This window comes from Gorilla gorilla, chromosome 11, assembly GCF_029281585.2.
Source record: "Gorilla gorilla gorilla isolate KB3781 chromosome 11, NHGRI_mGorGor1-v2.1_pri, whole genome shotgun sequence".
NCBI lineage: Eukaryota > Metazoa > Chordata > Mammalia > Primates > Hominidae > Gorilla > Gorilla gorilla.
Window position 1 is genome coordinate 99,982,664 of NC_073235.2, and position 24,191 is coordinate 100,006,854.

Here is a 24,191-nt window from a genome sequence, read left to right on the forward strand (position 1 = left end):
ACCGGAGAGGCGGAGGTTGCAGTGAGCTGAGACCATGCCATTGCACCCCAGCCTGGGTGACAGAGTGACTCTGTCTCAAAAAAAAAAAAAAAAAAAGGAGTTCCCCTGCACAAGCCCTTTGCCTGCCATCCACGTGGATCCACCATCCACGTAAGATGTGACTTGCTCCTCCTTGCCTTCTGCCATGATTGTGAGGCCTCCTCAGCCATGAGGAACTGTGAGTCCAGTTAAATCTCTTTCTTTTAAAAATTACCCAGTCTCAGGTATGTCTTTATCAGCTGCGTGAAAACGGACTAATACAGTGGATATACCACTTTGCATCCTCAGCAGCTGTGTATGAGGGTTCTGATTGCTCCTCATTCTCCCCAGTTCTTGGTATTGTATTTTTTATTTTAACCATTTTAACAGGTGTATGATATCTCATTATGAGTTTTCATTTGCACTTCCCTAATGGCTAGTGATTTAAGCATCTTTTCATGTATTTACTTCTCATTTACATATCCTCATTGGTGAGGTGTTCCAGTCTTTTAATTATTTTTTAACTGGGTTCTTTTCTTACTCTTGAATTGTGAGAGTCCTTGATACCCCTTGGGTAAAATCGTTTGTCATGTATATGATTTCTGAGTTTTTCTCTCCCAGTTTGTGGCTTGTCTTTTCCTTCTGTTAACAGTGTCATTCACAGAACAAAAGTTTTATATTTTGATGAAGTACATTTTCCCAATTTTTAAATACATTATGTTTTTGGTCTTATGTCTAAAAACTTTTTTTTTTTTGAGACAAGGTCTCACTCTGTTGCTCAGGCTGGAGTACAGTGGCGCGATCATGGCTCACAATAGCCTCCATCTCCCAGGCTCCAGCGATCCCCCCTCCTCACTCCCCCAAGTAGCTGGGATTACCCGTGTGCGCCACCATGCCCAGCTAATTTTTGTATTTTTTGTAGACACGGTTTTGCTGAGCTGACCAGCTGGTCTCAAACCCCTGGACTCAAGTGATCCTCCTGCCTCAGGCTCCCAGAATGCTGAGATTACAGGTGTGAGCCACTTCACCTGGCCCCTAAAAACTCTTTGCCTGACTCCACTTTACAAAGATTTTCTATGTTTTTTCCTAAGTTTTCTAGTTTTACTAAAATGAATTCTCTTAATAGCTTAGAGAAAACTGAGGTAGTAAATGAGGATCTAAATATTTTGAAATGACATTTTTCATGTTTAAAAACAGTCACAAGTATTTAGAATACTGCAGAAGATCTGTGAAATACAAAACAAATTCCAAAAGTAAAGGCCTCTATAACTTCCGAAGAAAAAATCTAACTATATGCTTTCTTCATTGTGCAATCCTCAATTTCCTCCCCCACAACAGGGGCATGAAATGGATTTGTTGAACATAATGTGTCCAGACTTGGTGGGTCCTTGATCTCACTGACCTCAAGAGTGAGGCCACGGACCCTTGCAGTGAGTGTTACGGTTCTTAAAGGCGGCGTGTCCGGAGTTTGCTTCTTCTGATGTTTGGATGTGTTCGGAGTTTCTTCCTTCTGGTGGGTTCGTGGTCTCGCTGGTTCAGGAATGAACCTACAGACCTTCGCGGTGAGTGTTATAGCTCTTAACGTGGCACGTCTGGATTTGTTCGTTCCTCCCGGTGGGTTCGTGGTCTGGCTGGTTTCAGAAGTGAAGCTGCAGACCTTCTCAGTAAGTGCTACAGCTCATAAAGGCAGTGTGGACCCAAAGACGGAGCAGCAGCACAATTTACTGCAAAAAGTGAAAAAACAAAACTCCCGCAGTGGGGAAGACTAGCCCAGCAGGTTGCCACTGCTAGCTCAGGCAGACTGCTTTTATTCTCTTATCTGGCCCCACCCACATCCTGCTGATTGGTCCATTTTACAGAGAACCAATTGGTCTGTTTTACAGAGAGCTGATTGGTCCGTTTTGACAGAGTGCTGATTGGTGAGTTTACAATCCCTGAGCTAGACACAAAAGTTCTCCACCTTCCCCACTAGATTAGCTAGATACAGAGTGCTGATTGGTGCATTTACAAACCCGGAGCTAGACACAGAGTGCTGATTGGTGCATTCACAAACCTTGAGCTAGATACAGAGTGCCGATTGGTGTATTCACAATCCCTTAGCTAGACATAAAGATTCTCCAAGTCCCCACCAGGTTAGCTAGATACAGAGTGCCCATTGGTGTATCCACAAACCCTGAGCTAGACACAGGGTGCTGATTGGTGTGGTTACAAACCTTGAGCTAGATACAGAGTGCGGATTGGTGTATTTACAATCCCTTAGCTAGACATAAAGGTTCTGCAAATCCCCACCAGACTCAGGAGCTCAGCTGGCTTCACCCAGTGGATCCCGCACAGGGGCCGCAGGTGGAGCTGCCTGCCAGTCCCGCGCAGTGCGCCCATACTCCTCAGCCCTTGGGCGGTCGGTGGGACCGTGCACAGTGGAGCAGGGGGCAGCACTCGTTGGGGAGGCTCCAGCGGTGCAGGAGCCCACGGCGGTGGAGCGGGGGAGGCTCAGGCATGGCGGGCTGCAGGTCCCGAGCCCTGCCCCGCGGGGAGGCAGCTAAGACCCGGTGAGAAATCGAGGGCAGTGCGGGAGGGCTGGCACTGCTGTGGGACCCAGCGCACCCTCCGTAGCTGCTGGCCTGGGTGCTAACAATGGGGCCAGCCGGCTGGCCGCTCTGAACGCGTGCCCACCAAGCCCACACCCATCTGGAACTCGTGCTGGCTCGCAAGCACTGCGCGCAGAACCGGTTCCTGCCCCGCACCTCTCCCTCCACGCCTCTCCCTCCACACCTCCCTGCAAGCCAAGGGAGCCGGCTCTGGCCTTGGCCAGCCCAGAGAAGGGCTCCCATGGTGCAGCGGCGGGCTGAAGGGCTCCTCAAGTGTGGCCAGAGTGGGCGCCCAGGCCGAGGAGGCACGGAGAGTGAGTGAGGGCTGCGAGGGCTGCCAGCACTCTGTCACCTCTCAATAACAGTACTGTTCTGTGCTCAGTGAAATTGGGTAGGAAAAGTCTTGATATTAGTTTTAGTAAAAGAAACGAGAAAATTTTTTTTTTTTGAGATGGAGTTTTGCTCTTGTTGCCCAGGCTGGAGTGCAATGGCACGATCTCAGCTGAGCACAACCTCTGCTTCCCGGGTTCAAGCAATTCTCCTGCCTCAGCCTCCTGAGTAGCTGGGATTACAGGCATGTGCCACCACGCCCAGCTAATTGTGTATTTTTAGTAGAGAAGGGGTTTTTCCATGTTGGTCAGGCGGGTCTTGAACTCCTGACCTCAGATGATCCGCCCGCCTTGGCCTTCCAAAGTGCTGGGATTATAGGCGTGAGCCACTGTGCCCGGCTGAAGAAATTTTTTTCAAAGGTCAGACTCTAGGTTAATTTCTATCAGCCCATGAAATCTATTGTTTAATGAAAACTCATTGACAATCCTAGGACAACATTTGTAATGTCTGAAATATCTACCAGCTGTTTTTAAGACTAAACATCTTTGAAAAAATTCTTTGAAAGACTTTATAAACAAAGCAATTTTCCCATCAACCCCTTCCAAACAATAACTGATTTCAGGGTATTAACAAAGAACAGTGCTATTATGGATCTGTGACTGCATAAATTTTTTCAAGGCATATTGTAAATACAACTTTCACAAAATATATATGAGATAGCTAAATTAACATTTTGGTAATAAATTAACTCTATATTGATATTAATAGTTTACTGTCCTGAAAGTATTACTACCATTTTGAGATAAAGTAAGAAATTGTTTCCTTAAGTAAAAACTGAATTTGCAAATCAGCTTTCTGTTATAGCTGTTAGACACTTTGACTCCTACCTACAAGTTCTGCCCTGAAATAATCTCAAGATGCTGCGGTTTCTTGCTAGAAAAATTAAACATTTGTCAAATGAAGAAATGGTAAATCCATTTAGAAGAATTGTAAGTTATAAAATATATTATTATTAGACTTGTCATTGATACAAGCCAACTATATATACTTCCCATTATATAAATGAACCAGTAATTTTACATTTCAGTGAAATATAAAGATTACCCAAAGAAAAGCTATGACTAGAGACTACTGGATAGTATCTAAAGCTAAACAAAAAAGGGCTTGGTACAGTGGTGAGCACCTGTAACCCTAACTACTTGGGAGGCTAAGGTGGGAGGATTGTTTGAACTCAGGAGTTTGAGACCAGACTGGGCAACACAAGAAGACCCTGTCTTATAAAAAAGTAAAACATGATAAACAAAAAGGGCCTACATATTTTTGGGGAATTAAAAACCTTATATCTAATATTAAGTAAAAGAGACTGTGAGGTAGCTGGATTTGGGTCTTACAACTTCACAAACACAACTCCATGGCCCTCAATAAATCAAAACCCCATGAGGCTGTGAATTCTGATGATTTTTTCCTAAAAATAATGGCCATTTGTAGAATGTTAAAAAGAAAGAAAGAGGCCGGGTGTGGTGGCTGACACCTGCAATCCCAGCACTGTGGGAGGCCGAGGTGGGGGGATCTCGAGGTCAGGAGATCAAGACCATCCTGACCAACAAGGTGAAACCCCGTCTCTACCAAAAATACAACAATTAGCTGGGCATGGTGGTGTGTGCCTGTAGTCCCAGCTACTCGGGAGGCTGAGGCAGGAGAATCACTTAACCAGGGAGTAGGAGGGCATAGTGAGCCGAGATTGCGCCACTGCACTCCAGCCTGGTGACAGAGTGAGACTCCATCTCAAAAAAAAAAAAAAAAAAAGAATAAGAAGGTTGTGACATGATGAGAAGTTTGCTTTGGGGGAAGAAGAAAGGACAACTTTTTCTGGCCATTCTCTGCATATACCCACCTTTGCTTCTTTTAGGCAGAGTATTTCTTTTTCTTTTTTTTTTTTTTTTTGAGACAGAGTCTCACCCTGTTGCCAGGCTGCAGTGCAGTGGTGCGATCTTGGCTCACTACAACCTCTACCTCCTGGGTTCAAGCGATTCTCCTGCCTCAGGCTCCCAAGTAGCTGGTACGACAGGCACATGCCATCACGCCTGGCTAATTTTTGTATTTTTAGTAGAGACAGGGATTCACCATGTTAGCCAGGATGGTCTTGATCTCTTGACCTCATGATCCGCCCACCTCCACCTCCCAAAGTGCTGGGATTACAGGCCTGAGCCACCATGCCGGGCCAGAATATTTCTTTTATTTAATTATTTTTTTTTGAGACAGGGTCTCACTCTGTCACCCAGGCTGGAATGCAGTGGCATGATCACAGCTCACTGCAGCACTGAACTCCTGGGTTCAAGTGATCCTCCCACTTCAACATCCCAAGTAGCTGGGACTACAGGCATGTGCCACCATGCCTGCCTAATTTATTTTTTATTTTTTTGTAGAGACAGGGTCTGCCCATGTTTCCCAGGCTGGTCTCAAACTCTTGGGTTCAAGCAGTTCTCCCACTTCAGCCTCCCAAAGTGTTGAGATTACAGGTGTGAGCCCCTGTGCATGGCCTAGACAGAATATTTTTTAATAAACTCATGAACTTGAGTCATCCTCATTGTTGTGGAGGGTTGCAGTGCTCACTTGTGGGCTTTAATGTGGTTTCTAATTCTGTGTACTTGGTCATTCTATTCTCCTGTCTCTCTGTCTTCCCAACAACCTCTCTACCTCTCTACCGATTTACCTACTGACCCAGCCAGCCTCTTTCCAAAATTAATGTGAGACGATTTAGCATGACTGTATTATACACACAGTCAATCTAGCTCTTTGACAGTTTAGATAACTTTAAAATTTACTAAACAATGTTTTCTTTTTTCAAATCTCTGCAGCTTTGCCCGAAAACATAAAACAACGTTTTCTTGATTTAGATACAGAAAAAGAATCACTTTAAATAGTTTTCTGGTCCATTTTCAAATTTCTTGTTTTGCAAGTTATGCTTTATTAATGCACAGATTGCCTCATTCAATCATTGTATTCCAGCTGTGCATCCAGTAAGATCAAGGTGACTTGAGGATCAGAATAGCCCTTCAGCAAAGTGCTGAAAAAATATAAACTTTAGTAGATAACATAAAAGAAAAGTGTTGCCAAAGGTCAATACAGCCAAGGTTGCATGGATGCATTGCAAGATCAGGCACATTCATTCACAAGATTTAGAACTGTAAGGGCAGAAAAAACTGTTCCTCTCTCGTCTTAGGTTCAGTAGCTGAGAACTACAAATTAAACTGACAAAAGACATATTAACAGGAGAAAAGGCTTATTTTCAATGCACACAGTCTCTTCACAGAAAAGTAGCAAAAACCCAAAGAGGCAGTTTGGTGTAGAAGACCTGGGAGTTTATATACCATTTTAACAAAGGGTGATAAGTTGTGGACAGGTGACTAGATGAGGGAAAAGGAGTTTGGGCTTCTGGGGAAGTAAATTGTGAGAAGGCAAATACATGGGGTAAACGAATGGAAGATCAAGCTTATTTTAGTAAGGTTTATTTTTGCAGACTCTTCAGTGTGAATTGTCTCTGGTGATTAGACATGTTTACAAATGGAAATTTATGTCACCTTTATAAAGTGACATGTGTGCCCTTGTTTTTCAGCAGAAAGGTGGAGGACAGAGAGTTCCTCCTGTGTCTGCTGTTTCTTAATTGCCTTCATCTCAAAGTAATCCCCTTGCCAAAGTGGCATATTTTGTGATGGCATATTATAATCCCCTTTGGAACTATTTCATGTTGCCTGATTGCTAGCATATTTCCCTTATAGGTTGGTTCAGAGGACTGTTTCCATATCATGTCCATGCTTTCTTATTTGGAATTACAATGAGAGTTTAAGGATTAAATGCTTCAATATAACATTCAGTTAATAAAGCATCAATTTTACTCACATCTGGTGTTTGAGCAGCTGAATTCCACATAACTGGCCTCTGAAGGAATACGATCTGCTTTGTAGCCAAATTCCCTTCACTGCAAATTAAAACAATAGTATTAGTATTTGTGAGTTAGTAATTCTCTATATTTCATAATTGGCTAGAACATTCCATATGTAGTTTTGTAAAATAATCTTCTGACCAAAAATAATTATAAAATATAAATCTCTTTTTTCTTCCAGTGATGGAAAGAACGTAAAATATAATTCTATAAAAACCACATCTGGAAAAACAGGAAAAACCCCTAAAAACTGAATATGGTCACTATAAAAGGAAATAATTTTAATGTTTAAAGACACTTGTAATCTCACCAAGCTAACATCAATATTTTCATTTCTTTGTTTCCCCTCCTAGTCTTTATCAGTTTGTGTAATTTGCATGTCTGTGATCACTGCACATTTATATTTTGTTTCTATGCCCTTCACTGAACGCTCTTTTCCTTGTTTGTACACTGTAATCCTATCTTTAATGGTTGCATAATAACTCAAAGAATTAAGATACCAAAATGTACTAAGCCTTTCTTTTATTATTGGAAAATAAGGTTGCTTCCAGTTTCTTGCCAGTTATAAATATATGATGCTATTATAAAAAATATGTATCATATTCCTCTTATGAATTATTTTCTTGAAATGAATACTTAGGAGTGGGATTATTAGGTCAAATCTTATGATTTAAGCTTCTTGGTATGCATTGTCAAACTTGCCTTATAAACAGAAGAGACTAATTTAGGCTGCCACATGTGAGAAAATTTACATCCATTTTCAATTGAGGGACTTCAACTATAGCTAGATTTATTTTCAGATGCTTCTTTGTAGTCAGCTACTCAGTATTCTCCTTATTTAACTATCATCATGGCAAATTACCCCTTGCCAAAGACTACTTGGGGTTTGTATTCCTCTGAAATGCTTTTCAGAGTCTCCATGGATTTATGGGGAGGAGTGTCTGTAGCTAATGTTGCTCAGTTACGACTTTTATTATGCAAAAAACCCAACAAAACCTTACTATTAGCTGCATTTTATGCTGAGCCCTTTTTCTGGAAAATGAATGCAACACTGAAACTCTGGCTTTAGAGTTACATGTCAACTGCATACCATTTGAAAATCCCAGCCTTACTGATACCACTGAATTTTGAGAAATATCAAATCTTCCTCAAAGTGATAACAGGAGACTGCTTCTTTTTTATTTTTGAAAGGCTGTTTCTAGTCTAATCTCATTCCATTTTGACCTTATCTTTGATTGGAACAAAAAACTTTTTTAAAATATGTAGTAACTTTGGGAACAAATCATCATGAGGCTTTGGTACACGGGCAGGATTAGCATGTGTACAGAAAAAGCTGGTCATATGTTTTGGGAGCATGAAGTATACTGGAAAAAGCCATGGCTTTGGAACCAGACAGTTCCTGGGTTCAAATCCAAACTCTGTCATAGTACCTAATAGCTGACGCCTTTAATCATTTAATCCGTAAAATGTGTTTTCTTTTTCTTTCTTTTTTTTTTTTGAGATGGAGTTTTGCTTTTGTTGCCCAGGCTGAAGTGCAGTGGCGTGATCTCGGCTCACCGCAGCGTCATCTCCTGGGTTCAAGTGATTCTCCTCCCTCAGCCTCCCGAGTAGCTGGGATCACAGGCATGTACCACCACACTGGTCTAATTTTGTATTTTTAGTAAAGACGGGGTTTCTCCATGTTGGTCAGGCTGGTCTCAAACTCCCGACCTCAGGTGATCCGCCTGCCTTGGCCTCCCAAAGTGCTGGGATTACAGGTGTGAGCCACTGCGCCCAGCCTCTCTGATTTTTTTCTGTCAGGGACCTCAATAAGTGATAAGTGAAGAATAAGAGTGCAGGAAGAGCCTCCCATTGTGCTTGCCACAAGAAGAAGCACAACAACTGTGATTTCCTTCCACTTTTTCATTCATTTAGTGAAATATAGGGTGCAGTTAAGGGAAGGGGAGAAAAGTTTCAGAATCAAGAATATCTTCCAGAGAGCAAATTCAAGGGACAGCAGGACATGGTGGTTCATGCCTGTAATCCTAGCACTTTGTGAAGCTGATGGAGGAGGATCCCTTGAGCCCAGGAGTTTGAGACTAGTCTGGGAAACATACTGAGACTCTTGTATCTACAAAATCATTAAAAGAAAATTATCCAAGTGTGGTGGCACATGCCTGTGGTCCCAGCTACTCGGGAGGCTGAGGTAGGAGGATCACTTGAGCCTGGAGGTTGAGGGTGCAGTGAGCTATTGATCACGCCACTGAACTCTACCATGGGTGACAGAAAGAGAACCTATCTTAAAAGAAAGAAAAGTAAAGAAAAAAGAAAAACAAATTCAAGGGACAGGGTACGTGGGAATGCAGAAGAGACCTTCTGGGTAATGTTCCAGGTGTGTGATCCAGGTGGAGAATTACATGAAAGAACCAGGTCTGGAACGATCCGAAGATGGGAAGCAGGGATCAGGGTAGAATTATTCTTCTTGAAGAGAAAGCAGGAACGCATTGGGGTAGGGATTGTTGGAGACCTTACAGGGAGTTCTTTCACACTAACTGTGGATGGGGCAATTCTGAATGCACTAAGATCTGATGTTTGACCTACGGCAGGCTTTACAAACTTTACCGTGCATTCCAAACATTGAGCTGCCTGTTGATTCCAGGGTCCACTCCAGTCTTTTGGAATCTCCATTTCACCAGGCTGCCCAGGTGGCCCTGATGCACAGTAAATTTGGGAACCATCACCAGAAGAGACAGACTTGGAAGTGTGGACTTCTCAGGCCTTGGGGATTACTTGGTGATACTTGCTACTATCAAAGGCATTCACTGTTTTCCTTCAATAATAAAACCCACCAACAGTTCCTGTTGGTATGGAGTGTGGAAACAAAAAGGGCTTGTTTTCTGGAAGCGTCCTTGATGTCTATTTTACCATATTCTTCTTCTTCTTTTTTTTTTTTTGACGGAGTCTGGCTCTGTCTCCCAGGCTGGAGTGCAGTGGCGCGACCTCGGCTCACTGCAAGCTCCGCCTCCCGGGTTCACGCCATTTTCCTTCCTCAGCCTCCCGAGTAGCTGGGACTACAGGCGCCCGCCACCATGCCCGGCTAATTTTTTGTATTTTTAGTAGAGACAGGGTTTCACCGTGGACTCGATCTCCTGACCTTGTGATCCGCCCACCTCGGCCTCCCAAAGTGCTGGGATTACAAGCGTGAGCCACCGCGCCCAGCCTTACCATATTCTTCTAATGTGACTTGTGTCCTTAGATGTTTTGGACAATTTTAGCTGGTTAGGCTGCCTAGAGCCATGCTGAGGACACATATTTTTCACCATCTTTAGTTTACCAATTTATTCCTGACCTGACTTGTCTAAAATATAAACGAATTTGGAATGTGGGCGAGGAGTTACTTACTCCCTCTGCAGTCCGACACAATTTCTGGCAGCAACCCCAAATTATGAAAGAGTATCTCTACCAGCGGATCCCGAGGCAGTGTGAGAAGGAGAAAGAGGAAGGAGGTGGCTTATCAAAGGCTCGGTGGGTTGGAGGTGGAGGTAGGAGGGTTAGCGGTGTATGTCAAGGAAAAAAGTCCTCAGATGGTGTGAAGTACACTGCTCGATCCTGGGTTGAGAATCATTGCCTGTATGTTTGAAATAGGATTCTCTCTGCCAGCGTTCTACTTGATATTTAACACAGTATGCAGAGAGGTGAAACATGTGGCACAGGAGAGGGCGAACCCTCCACAGCTACTTCAGTGAGGCAAGAGCACTGTCAAACCTATCCCCCATGTGGTGTGAAGGGGAATTGCCTCTGAAAGGGCAGAAGCTTTTTAAGCACGAGCTTTATTTTATTTTATATTTTATTTTTTTTGAGGCGGTGTCTCCACTCTGTTGCCCAGGCTGGAGTGCAGTGGTATGATCTGGGCTCACTGCAACCTCTGCCTTTCGGGTTCAAGGGATTCTCCTGCCTCAGCGTCCCAAGTAGCTGGGATTACAGGCACACACCACCACATCTGGCTAATTTTTTGTATTTTTAGTAGAGATGGGGTTTCACCATGCTGGCCAGGCTGATCTTGAACTCCTGGTGTCAGGTGATCCACCTGCCTCGGCCTCCCAAAGTGCCAGGATTACAGGCATGAGCCACCTCGCCTCGCCTAAGCACGAGCTTTAAAACTGTTTGGTTGAAACTGACGAGTAATGCCTTCCAGTGGCCCTATGGGGAGTGCTGTTTGGGGAGTCTAATGAGATAAAATAGCAAACATGGAGATGGTTTGTCAGAGGCTGACAACTTTAGACAGCATCTGGATGCTCAAATAAGACTTTGGAAGGTCAGCATCTGCCTACCTCTTGGGGACGTCCTCATAGTCAGATCCTTAATTTGAGATATGTCGGAAACTTCTATGTCCCTGGTTTTCTGAGGGCCATTTTGATTTAAAATAGGTCCTGCTACTTTCAGACCAGCTGTGAGACCATGTGGAACTTGTTTTGGTTTCGAGACTGTAATCACGGTAGACCTAAGGGAAAGAGGTCTGAAGCCTTATAGAGGGATGCGTATTTGGTAAAGCAAGTAAGTCCCTTATGGTTCTCAGTGGTTCCTGAGATAATTCTATTTACAGAATTGGGATAGAATATTTTTCCCTTAGCAAACTGGTGGTCATTATGGCACCTGAGAGGATGCTTCAAATGCCCTGGATGGTTTCAGAGGACAGAGCCCACATCTCTTATTCCCTACAAAAATGTTCATCCAAAAGGTGCTGTTAGTTAAGTAAGTGACTTAGTATCTTCCTGAGAGGGATTTAAGAATCTTCTGGTTCTGTTTCAGACTTTAATGGACAGTCATGCTTTGATGTATTAGAAAACAAAGGCAACTTTGGAAAATATGCTTGATTTAGAGATAGTAATTTAAATTCTGAAAAAGTTCTAGTACAAACTGTTTTGGTGACAAGTATAGAGAACAGTCTACAGAGAAGTGATGAGAACATTGACTAGTCCCTTCATCTCTGAGGGCAGCAGATGATCCCTGGTGCTGTGGTCAGCACGAGGGCACAGGCTGCATGAAGGACAGGTCAGCTGGGGCAGGCTGAGTTCTCTGTAGGCAGAAGTGGTTGAACATTTTCAGTGAGATAGTGGATGTAAAGTTCCTACACCCTGGATATGGACCCTGGAGCATAGGAGATGCTCAGAAATGTTTCCTTTTCTCTTCCCTGCCTTCTTCTATGCATTTCATAAGAAAGCACAAAGAAGATTCTATGTGAATGTCATTTGAGGGAGAGGGATTTGCTGTGACAACAGCATGACTATCAAGAAGACTGGGTCTTCCCACTAACAGAAGATCTCTTGGACTAAACTAATAAAAACAACTTTGACTCCTGTAGTGCTCTCAGCGTTCCAAGTCCTTTCTGTGTACATTAACATGCTTGTTTCTTATGATAATCCTTTAAGGTGTGCAGAGCAGACATTTTCTCTATTTTATGGATAGGGAAATTGAGACTCAGCTTTTGAGACCTTTGTCTTGGATCTCCTCTAGTTCCCACTCTTTCTACAACACTGCATTAGCTCTACAAGCAAATGTAGAGTGACTACATTTGCTTGTAGAGCTCACTGAAGCCCTGACTACAGGAAGATGTGGGTTAGTTTAATTCTATTCTGACTAGAAAACTTTATAATTAGTGGATAAGTCTAAGCTTATTTTGCCAAATTCCAGATTTTTATTTAGCATCCTAAATTAAGCATTCCAGCTTATAATGTTCAGAAGTTATAGTGGAGAATAATGAAGAAAATAAACACAAATGTTCATTTTTCTTAGGCCAGTTAGACTACTTAAGCAAACCACACAGGTCCTGATGTTAGTGTGGCAAATGGAAGAAGAGACAGGAGCAAGTTCATGATCCGTGGTATTAAAGTGTGACATAAAAGATTAATCATTGAAAGCTTTGCCTTAAAATTCCCCCAAATGAATTCAGTTTTGTGCAACAGTGACTAGTACTGGTTGTAAAAACAAACAAGCAACAAAAATGAAACTAAAAAAAAGTTCTATTTATAGTTTGACACTATCTTTTTTTTATTATTATTATCTTTTTGAGATGGAGTCTTGCTCTGTCGCCCAGGCTGGAGTGCAGTGGCGTGATCTTGGCTCACCACAACCACCACCTTGTGGGTTCAAGTGATTCTCCTGCCTCAGCCTCCCAAGTAGCTGGGACTACAGGCGTGTGCCATTATGCCTGGCTAATTTTTTTTTTTTGTATTTTTAGTAGAGACGGGATTTCACTGTGTTGGCCAGGCTGGTCTCAAACTCCTTACCTCAGGTGATCTGTCTGCCTTGGCCTCCCAAAGTGCTGGGATTACTGGTGTGAGTCACTGCCCCCAGCTGATAATTAAATTAAAAATTTTTTTTTGTAGGAAGTTACAAGGACAACTTGAACTTCTTCTTGGTTCAATATGTGCCCATAATTTCAAGCATCTTTGAGAGCTATAGTACTTAGAATTTATGGATAGGTGGGAGAAAGTTGTTCTATATTCTTTAAGATATAAAAGCCAAGATCTTTTTTTTTTTTTTTTTTTTTGTGGGATGGGGTCCTGCTCTGTTGCCAGGCTAGAGTGCAGTGACACTATCTTGGCTCACTGCCACCTCTGTCTCCCAGGTTCAGGTGATCCTCCTGCCTTAGCCTCCTGAGTAGCTGGAACTACAGGTGTGCGCCACCACCATTTGACCCAGCCATCCCATTACTGGGTATATACCCAAAGGATTATAAATCATGCTGCTATAAAGACACATGCACACGTATGTTTATCACGGCACTATTCACAATAGCAAAGACTTGGAACCAACCCAAATGTCAAACAGTGATAGACTGGATTAAGAAAATGTGGCACATATATACCATGGAATACTATGCAGCCATAAAAAACGATGAGTTCATGTTCTTTATAGGGACATGGATGAAATTGGAAACCATCATTCTCAGCAAACTATCACAAGGACAAAAAACCAAACATAGCATGTTCTCACTCATAGGTGGGAATTGAACAATAAGAACACATGGACATAGGAACGGGAACATCACACAGTGGGGACTGTGGTGGGGTGGGGGGAGGGGGGAGAGATAGCATTAGGAGATATACCTAATGCTAAATGATGAGTTAATGGGTGCAGCACACTAACATGGCACATGTATACATGCATGTTGTGCACATGTACCCTAAAACTTAAAGTATAATAATAAAAAAAGTCTCATATTTTAAAATAATTCACTCTTTCCTTTCTACACTAACTTCAATGAAGGGAGAGATTTCTTAAACAATATACTAAAAAGGGTAAAGATAGGTACATTTGTCGATTTTAAAATTAAAAACTTTTGTTAATTAAAGACATCATAGAGTGAAAAGACAAGCCACAGAATTAGTGAAGATAATTGCAGCATGCATAACAAATAAAGGACTCTTTATCTGTTATATTTAAGTAAGTTATAAGTAGAGATTTTTTAAATTTAAATTTAAATTTTGTATAGAGATGGGGGTCTTGCTATGTTGCCCAGGCTGGTCTTGAATTCCTGGGCCCAAGCTATCCTCCCAGCTTAGTCTCCCAAAGGGCTGAGATTACAGGTGTGAGCCACTGTGCCTGGCCTTATGAATAGAACTTTAGGCCGGGTGTGGTGGCTCACGCCTGTAATCCCAGCACTTTGGGAGGTGAGGCAGGCGGATCTCCTGAGGTCAGGAGTTCGAGACCAGCCTGGCTAACATGGTGAAACTCCGTCTCTACTAAAAAAACTACAAAGAAAAACAAAATTAGCCAGGCATGGTGGTGGGTGCCTGTAATCCCAGCTACTTGGGAGACTGAGGCAGAAGAATCGCTTGAACCCAGGAGGTGGAGGTTGCAGTGAGCCAAGATCACGCCCCTGCACTCCAGTCTGGGCTACAGAGTGAGACTCTGTCTCGAAAAAGCAAAAACAAAAAACAAAAAAACATAGAATTTTAAATGTGGGCAAAAAGACTTAGGTACTTTATGAAAGAAAAATCCAAGTGGCCAATAAACATATGTAAATGTGCTCAATCTCAGCAAGTAATTAGGAAACTACAAATGAAAGTCACACTGAGATCACACTACATACTCTCGATCAAAATGGCAAAATTTAAAAGTATGATAATATTTTGCGTTGAGACAATGGTGACTCTGACACTTTGCTAGTAGGCGTGTACATGGAAACAATCTATTTGAAAAGAATCTGGTATTTATCTAACAAAGCTAAAGAAGTGCCCTATGACCCAGCAATTCTGCTTCTAGAAACTCACACATGTGTGCACCAAGATCTCTGCTCATACTCAGAACAGCATTGTTTGTCACAGCCAACAACTGGAGACAGCAAACCACCAGCAGCTGAATGGACACATACATAGTAGAATGAATAAATAAACTGCTACACACGGCATGGGTAAAACTTACAATGTTAAGTGAAAGCAGCAACACATAAAAGAATATATGTGATATGATTCCATTCATATAAAGTTAAAAAACAGGCAAAACTAAACTGTATTGTTTAGGGATTCATACATAAGTGGTAAAACTATTAGGCAAAGCAAAGATATGACTATCCTAAAAGTGGGGATAATGTTATCTCTGTGTGGAGGAAGTGAATGTGATGGGGAGACACATGGGGTGCTTCTAGGGTGTGGGTGATGTTCTATTTTTTTGGCCAGCTGTGATGACACAGGTCTTTGTGCATAATTATGCACATTTGTGTTTTATGCACATTCTATTTATTTATTTATTTATTTATTTATTTATTTATTTATTTATTTATTTTGAGACAGAGCCTCACTCTGTTGCCCAGGCTGGAGTGCAGTGGTGCAATCTTGGCTTACTGCAACCTCTGCCTCCTGGGCTCAAGCGATTCTCATGCCTCAGCCTCCCAAGTAGGTGTGACCACAGGCATGTGACACCATGCCCGGCTAATTTTTGTATTTTTAGTACAGACAGGGTTTCGCCATGTTGGCCAGGCTGGTCTTGAACTCCTGACCTCAGGTGATTCACCCATCTGGGCCTCCCAAAGTGCTGGGATTATAGATGTGAGCCACCACACCCAGCGTGTGTTTTATGCACTTTCTATATGAGTGTTTTATATCACAAAAATTGTTTTAAAATAGTATATTTAAGGGTGACATGTAGAAGAATAGTTGTAGATTTATACATGATAAAAAAGCTCCCTCCCCCTTTACATTTATTCTTTTGGAAAAATCAGTCTTGAATTTGTTGGTTTTTTTTTTTTTTTTTTTTTGAGACGGAGTCTGGCTCTGTCTTCCCAGGCTAGAGTGCACGCAATCCCGGCTCACTGCCAGCTCCGCCTCCCGGGTTCACGCCATTCTCTTGCCTCAGCCTCCCAAGTAGCTGGGACTACGGGCGCCCGCCACCATGCCCGGCTAATTTTTTGTATTTTTAGTAGAGACGGGGTTTCACCGTGTTAGCCAAGATGATCTCGATCTCCTGATCTCATGATCTGCCCGCCTTGGCCTCCCAGAGTGCTGGGATTACAGGCGTGAGCCACCGCGCCTGGCCGAATTTGTTGGGTTTTAAATGAGAAGTTTTTAGGAATTCATTCACCTGAATTCACTCTTCTTTAAATATATCCTGCACTTTTCTGACATTGCTTTGCTTAAGGTTGCCAGAGAAAGCAAATAATCTGTGGTATTCATACTGCAACATCTGCTCCCATGCACATAGTAGACATCACTAATTGAATGCCACATTTTTTTTGCTGAGCTGGTTCTAGTCTCAGAATCCTTATTGCAGTGTTCCAGGCAGCCACTACCAACAGATTAGTGCTGGTATGTTAGAGGAAAATCATTTACTATTCCAAGTTAGCCCTATCTGCCACAAGGAATACTTTTCCTCTCTAAAACTGCTTTTGGAAGCACTATTCTTTCATCACAGTGCCCCCTCAGACATCATGAGCTTCACAGACCTGCCCTCCTCCTTTATTGATTCCTCTACCATATTCACCTGCCTTATAGTCAACTCTTTTTTCATTATTGCTTCCCTGAGGAGCAATATTCAGATATTTTCCCCCTAATATCTCCCCATTAAATTTTAATACCAAAGATATGCTGTATATCTGTGTATATACTGTGTGGCCTTTTGGAGGGCCACAAACCATTGTAATAGCTGAGACTTTTTTCACCCCCTCACACTCTCAATAACCAATTTTCATCATCTTGGGGACATATCACTCCCGTTGAGAATACATGCTCTAGACCTTCATGGCAGGACCTGTCATGAACTGGTTTGTTTCTCAAAGCAGAGTATGAGTTCCTGTATGTCTGCCCCTAGAGTGGGTAAAATACTGTCTTGCACATATTAGGCACTCAAGAAATATTTGAGTTGAACAGAAAGAACATTCTTGTTAAAATAAATGCATGAATCTGTATCAGTTTCAATACAACTAAGCCAGTTTCAAAAGAGTGGGTTTATCTGTAACTGCTCAGTCACTTGTGAAATACACTCTTATAAAAAGCTTTCATTTGGGATCTAATTAAACTAAAGAGCTTCTGCACAGCAAAAGAAACTACCATCAGAGTGAACAGGCAACCTACAAAATGGGAGAAAATTTTCGCAACCTACTCATCTGACAAAGGGCTAATATCCAGAATCTACAATGAACTCAAACAAATTTACAAGAAAAAAACAAACGACCCCATCAAAAAGTGGGCAAAGGATATGAACAGACACTTCTCAAAAGAAGACATTTATGCAGCCAAAAAACACATGAAAAAATGCTCATCATCACTGGCCATCAGAGAAATGCAAATCAAAACCACAATGAGATATCATCTCACACCAGTTAGAATGGCAATCATTAAAAAGTCAGGAAACAACAGGTGCTGGAGAGGATGTGGAGAAATAGGAACACTTTTACATTGTTGGTGGGACTGTAAACTAGTTCAGCCATTGTGGAAGTCAGTGTGGCGATTCCTCAGGGATCTGGAACTAGAAATACTATTTGACTCAGCAATCCCATTACTGGGTATATACCCAAAGGACTATAAATCATGCTGCTATAAAGACACATGCACACATATGTTTATTGCAGCACTATTCACAATAGCAAAGACTTGGAACCAACCCAAATGTCCAACGACGATAGACTGGATTAAGAAAATGTGGCACATATACATCATGGAATACTATGCAGCCATAAAAAATGATGAGTTCATGTCCTTTGTAGGGACATGGATGAAACTGGAAATCATCATTCTTAGCAAACTATTGCAAGGACAAAAAACCAAACACCGCATGTTCTCACTCATAGGTGGGAATTGAACAATGAGAACTCATGGACACAGGAAGGGGAACATCACACTGTGGGGACTGTTGTGGGGTGGAGGGAGGGGGCAGGGATAGCATTAGGAGATATACCTAATGCTAAATGACGAGTTAGTGGGTGCAGCACACCAACATGGCACATGTATACATATGTAACAAACCTGCACATTGTGCACATGTACCCTAAAACTTGAAGTATAATAATAATAATAATAATAATAATAATAAAAGCTTTCATTTATAGTTCCAAAATTCATTAGACTAGAAGAAATAGAATTGTTAATTTGTATTTTATGTTAACTTTTGCTTCATCTTACACATTAATTAATTGTCGTGGCTTAACATTTGCAACTCAAAAGTAAATGAGTTAATTCTTGCTTTTGAAAACTGAAATAAAATTTTGCTTTTTAAAAGGAAAATTATAAAATTAAATTTTGGCTTCCAACTTTGCAGCTATGTGCTTAGTCACAAAGTTCCTTTGCCTATGACCTTGAATTTGTTTCTCAGGTATCAGTATGTGTTAAAAACAAAGAAAAGGGCACTGCTACAGTTTAGTTGTCCCAACTCCTCCTCACCCCACAAAATGTTTAACATTTATGTTCAGATGAGAAAGAGTGATGGTAACTGGAAGTATATATAATAGACAAAATTGATTATTTTAAGAATGTGGCCTTATCAAAATACTGCTCACAGCAAGATTACTATGAGTTTAACTCATGATGGAATTACATGACACTGTTTCTGCAAAATTTAAATTAGTAAGAGCAGAGAACTGCATTAGAATGGGCCAAATCCTAACCTCTCCCTCAACTGCATGTATATAAATGTGCAACATCTGCTTTGGCTGCCACATGAAGATTGAGATTGGGATTGGGACTCCACAGACTTCCAGTGCTTCTGAGCTGTGATGCCCACGAGGCTGTTGGGCCTGTTCTACAGGGGCTGCAGAAAATGGAAGAGGGGAGCAGAGCTCAGCATCACAGTGAGAAGACCAATTTCTCTTGTTATTCACATTTTGTCCTTAGGGACCAGACTTTTTTTTTTTTTTTTTTTGAGACAGAGTCTCACTCCTGTTACCCAGGCTGGCGTGCAGTGGCATGATGTTGGCTCACTGCAACCCCTGCCTCCCTGGTTCAAGTGATTCTCGTGCCTCAGTCTCCTGGGTAGCTGGAACTACAGGTGCACACCACCATGCCCAGCTAATTTTTTTGTATTTTTAGTAGAGATGGGGTTTCACCATGTTGGCTAGGCTGGTCTCAAACTCCTGACCTCAAGTGATCTGCCTTCTTTGGCCTCCCAAAGTGATGGGATTACAGGCATGAGCCACTGTTCCTGGCCGGGACCAGACTTTTTTTTTTTTTTTTTTTTTTTAATACTTTAAGTTCTGGGGTACATGGGCACAACGTGCAGGTTTGTTACACAGGTATAAGTGTGCCATGTTGGTTTGCTGCACCCATCAAATCATCATTTACATTAGGTACTTCTCCTAATGCTATCGCTCCCCCAGCTCCCCACCCCACAACAGGCCCCAGTGTGTGATGTTCCCCTCCCTGTGTCCATGTGTTCTCATTGTTCAACTCCCACTTATTAGTGAGAACATGCGATGTTTGGTTTTCTCTTCTTGTGTTACTTTACTGAGAATGATGGTTTCCAGTTTCATCTGTGTCCCTGCAAAGGACATGAACTCATCCTTTTTTTATGGCTGCATAGCATTGCATGGTGTTTATGTGTCACATCTTCTTTATCCAGTTTATCATTGATGGGCATTTGGGTTGGTACCAAGATTTTGCTATTGTGAAGAGTGCCACAATAAACATATGTGTGCATGTGTCTTTATAGTAGTATGATTTAGAATCCTTTGGGCATATAACCAGTAACAGGATCACTGCGTCAAATGGTATTTCTAATTCTAGATCCTTGAGGAATCGCCACACTGTCTTCCACATGGTTGAACTAATTTACACTCCCACCAACAGTGTAAAAGTGTCCCTATTTCTCCACATCTTCTCCAGCATCTGTTGTTTCTTGAATTTTTAATGATCACCATTCTAACTGGCATGAGATGGTATCTCATTGTGCTTTTGATTTGCATTTCTATAATGACCAGTGATGATGAGCATTTTTTCATAAGTTTGTTGGCTACATAAATGTCTTCTTTTGAGAAGTGTCTGTTCATATCCTTCACCCATTTTTTGATGCGGTTGTTTGTTTTTTCCTTGTAAATTTGTTTAAGTTCTTTGTAGATTCTGGATATTAGCCCTTTGTCAGATGGATAGATTGCAAAAATTTTCTCCCATTCTGTAAGTTGCCTGTTCACTCTGCTGATAGTTTCTTTTGCTGTGCAGAAACTGTTTAATTAGATCCCGTTTGTCTATTTTGGCTTTTGGTGTTTTAGTCATGAAGTCTTTGCCCATGCCTATGTCCTGAATGGTATTGCCCAGGTTTTCTTCTAGGTTTTTTATGGTTTTAGGTGTTACATGTAAGTCTTTAATCCATCTTGAGTTAATTTTTGTATAAGATGTAGGGAAGGGATCCAGTTTCAGCTTTCTGCATATGGCTAGCCAGTTTTCCCAGCACCATTTATTAAATAGGGAATCCTTTCCCCATTGCTTGTTTTTGTCAGGTTGTTAAAGATCAGATGGTTGTAGATGTGTGGTGTTATTTCTAAGGCCTCTGTTCCGTTCCATTGGTCTATATATCTGTTTTGGTACCAGTACCATGCTGTTTTGGTTACTGTAGCCTTGTAGTATAGTTTGAAGTCAGGTAGTGTGATGCCTCAGCTTTGTTCTTTTGGCTTAGGATTTTCTTGGCAATGCGGGCTCTTTTTTGGTTCCATATGAACTTTAAAGTAGTTTTTTCCAATTCTGTGAAGAAAGTCATTGATAGCTTGATGGGGATGGCATTGAATCTATAAATTACCTTGGGCAGTATGGCCATTTTCACGATATTGATTCTTCCTATCCATGAGCATGGAATGTTCTTCCATTTGTTTGTGTCCTCTTTTATTTCCTTGAGCAGTGATTTGTAGATCTCCTTGAAGAGGTCCTTCACATCCCTTGTAAGTTGGATTCCTAGGTATTTTATTCTCTTTGTAGCAATTGTGAATGGGAGTTCACTCATGATTTGGCTCTCTGTCTGTTATTGGTGTATAGGAATGCTTGTTATTTTTGCACATTGATTTTGTATCCTGAGACTTTTCTGAAGTTGATTATCAGCTTAAGGAGATTTTGGGCTGAGATGATGGGGTTTTCTAAATATACAATCATGTCTTCTGCAAACAGAGACAATTTGACCTCCTCTTTTCCTAATTGAATACCCTTTATTTCTTTCTCTTGCCTGATTGCCCTGGCCAGAACTTCCAATACTATGTTGAATAGGAGTGGTGAGAGAGGGCATCCTTGTCTTGTGCTAGTTTTCAAAGGGAATGCTTCCAGTTTTTGCCCATTCAGTATGATATTGGCTGTGGGTTTGTCACAAATAGCTCTTATTATTTTGAGATATGTTCTATCAATACCTAGTTTATTGAGAGTTTTTAGCATGAAGTGCTGTTGAATTTTGTCAAAGGCCTTTTCTACATCTGTTGAGATAATCATGTGGTTTTTGTCATTGGTTCTGTTTATGTGATGGATTACATTTATTGATTTGTGTGTGTTGAACCAGCCTTGCATCCCAGGGATGAAGCCGACTTGATTGTGGTGGATAAGCTTTTTGATGTGCTGCTGGATTCGGTTTGCCAGTATTTTATTGATGATCTTCATATCATTGTTCATCAGGGATATTGGCCTAAAATATTCTTTTTTTGTTGTGTTTCTGCCAGGTTTTGGTATCAGGATGAGGCTGGCCTCAAAAATGAGTTAGGGGGGAGTCCCTCTTTTTCTGTTGATTGAGATAATTTCAGAAGGAATGGTACCAGCTCCTCTTTGTACCTCTGGTAGAATTTGGCTGTGAATCCATCTGGTCCTGGACTTTTTTTGGTTGGTACGCTATTAATTATTGCCTCAAGTTCAGAACCTGTCAGTGGTCTAGTCAGAGATTCAACTTCTTCCTGGTTTAGTCTTGGGAGGGTGTATGTGTCCAGGAAGTCATCCCTTTCTTCTAGATTTTCTAGTTTATTTGCATAGAGGCGTTTATAGTATTCTCTGATGGTAGTTTGTATTTCTGTGGGATCGGTAGTGATATCCCCTTTATCATTTTTATTGTGTCTATTTGATTCTTCTCTCTTTTCTTATTTATTAGTCTGGCTAGCGGTCTATGTATTTTGTTGGTCTTTTCAAAAAACCAGCTCCTGGATTCATTGACTTTTTGAAGGGTTTTTTGTGTCTCTATCTCCTTCATTTCTGCTCTGATCTTAGTTATTTCCTGTCTTCTGCTAGCTTTTGAATGTGTTTGCTCTTGCTTCTTTAGTTCTTTTAATTGTGATGCTAGAGTGCCAATTTTAGATCATTCCTTTCTCTTGTGGGCATTTAGTGCTATAAATTTCCCTCTACACATTGCTTTAAATGTGTCCCATACATTCTGGTATGTTGTGTCTTTGTTCTCATTGGTTTCAAAGAACATCTTTATTTCTTCCTTCGTTTTGTTATTCACCCAACAGTCAATAAGGAGCAGGGTGTTCAGTTTCCATGTAGTTGTGCGGTTTTGAGTGAGTTTCTTAATCCTGAGTTCTAATTTGATTGCACTGTGGTCTGAGAGACAGTTTGTTGTGATTTCTGTTCTTTTACATTTGCTGAGGAGTGCTTTACTTCCAAACATGTGTTCAATTTTAGAATAAGTGTGATGTGGTGTTGAGAAGAATGTATATTCTGTAGATTTGGGGTGGAGAGTTCTGTAGGTGTCTATTAGGTTCACTTGAGGATGAGGTTTTTTAATGTTCTTGTTATAGTACAACTTGATTCAGCTGGACCAAAAGTCTCCTGCCTTTAAATTCTGCCTTCTGGATATAAATGAGTGCATGTCTTTCTTCTATCCTGTGTTCTAAAGTTCTCTCTCTCTCACCCCCTCCCTTACCCTCGCTTTCTCTCTCTCGGTGTAATGTTAGAATTCAGTGTTTCTGAAAGTGCATAAAAATTGCTTTGGGATTCCTGTTACAATGCACATTCCTGCCCACACTCCAGAATTGGAGAGGGGAGCCATGCTGCTGTTTTGAGGTAGCCAAACAGAGGGAACCTTGGCTCCTCCTTCTCCTTTATTTTGGTGGCTTAACAATATTAGCTGCTAACTCAGCTGGTTTGGTCCTCCACCAAATTTGCTCTGAAGAGTTACTGTCAACTTTCACCTTGAACTCTTGAAGGAAAAAGGATTGAGCCCATTGGTATTATTAATAGTGATAACAATTAAGAAGGGATTCTGGCATGTTTTCAGGACCAACAACAATAACTCTGGAATAATGTGGTGATATAAGATTACAGCATCATGACGTTTCCATGGTAATGCAGCTTTAAACCCTAGTGGTGTGATATTGCCTAGGGTAATTGAAGCAACAACTTTAACCTAGGGACATACTGTATCTATGTAATCCAATAACAGGATATATTTGAGTGAGGGAAAAACAGCTTATATATAGGCCATTCAAGTATGGCTTAGGTGATAGAAGAGTAGGAAAAATGTTGAAATTACTTAAGACTCTGTTGTTGCATATAAGACAAACACATGTAAGGAAGAATGTTTTCACTGACAGTAATTTTAAGTTATGTTTTCGACATGTGGGCCACAAAAAGATGATGATGATAGACATTCCTTTTTCTGGGTGTGAGAATATGTGTAAGCAGATATCTTAATAATGTCATTATGTATTTCTGTTGCTTTTATTATCTTGTCATCTTCAGTGCTGATTTTGTATATAATGATCTAGAGTATTTACATTTTCTGAAACATCCTGATTTAGGACAGGCCAAGCTATCATCCCTGAACATTGGTTTCAACTTATCAGAAATTTTGGTTCTGCTAAGGATTGCATCTCAAAACATTAGCCCTAATTCATTAGCTTAATATGCCCAGGCCCTGTATAGGTACTTTGCATGTATTATCCTAAG

The 24,191-nt window shown here is 41.3% G+C and overlaps 1 protein-coding gene across 1 annotated transcript in view; it reads right to left on the bottom strand.

Annotated features, from left to right (window-relative positions):
* RFTN2 (raftlin family member 2) overlaps window positions 1-24,191 on the bottom strand; it is a 99,824-nt gene that overhangs the window by 20,690 nt on the left and 54,943 nt on the right. Inside the window, exon 8 of the mRNA XM_019021642.4 lies at window positions 6,837-6,915. Within this exon, the coding sequence (XP_018877187.2) occupies window positions 6,837-6,915 (79 nt within the window). The remainder of the gene's footprint in view (window positions 1-6,836; window positions 6,916-24,191) is intronic.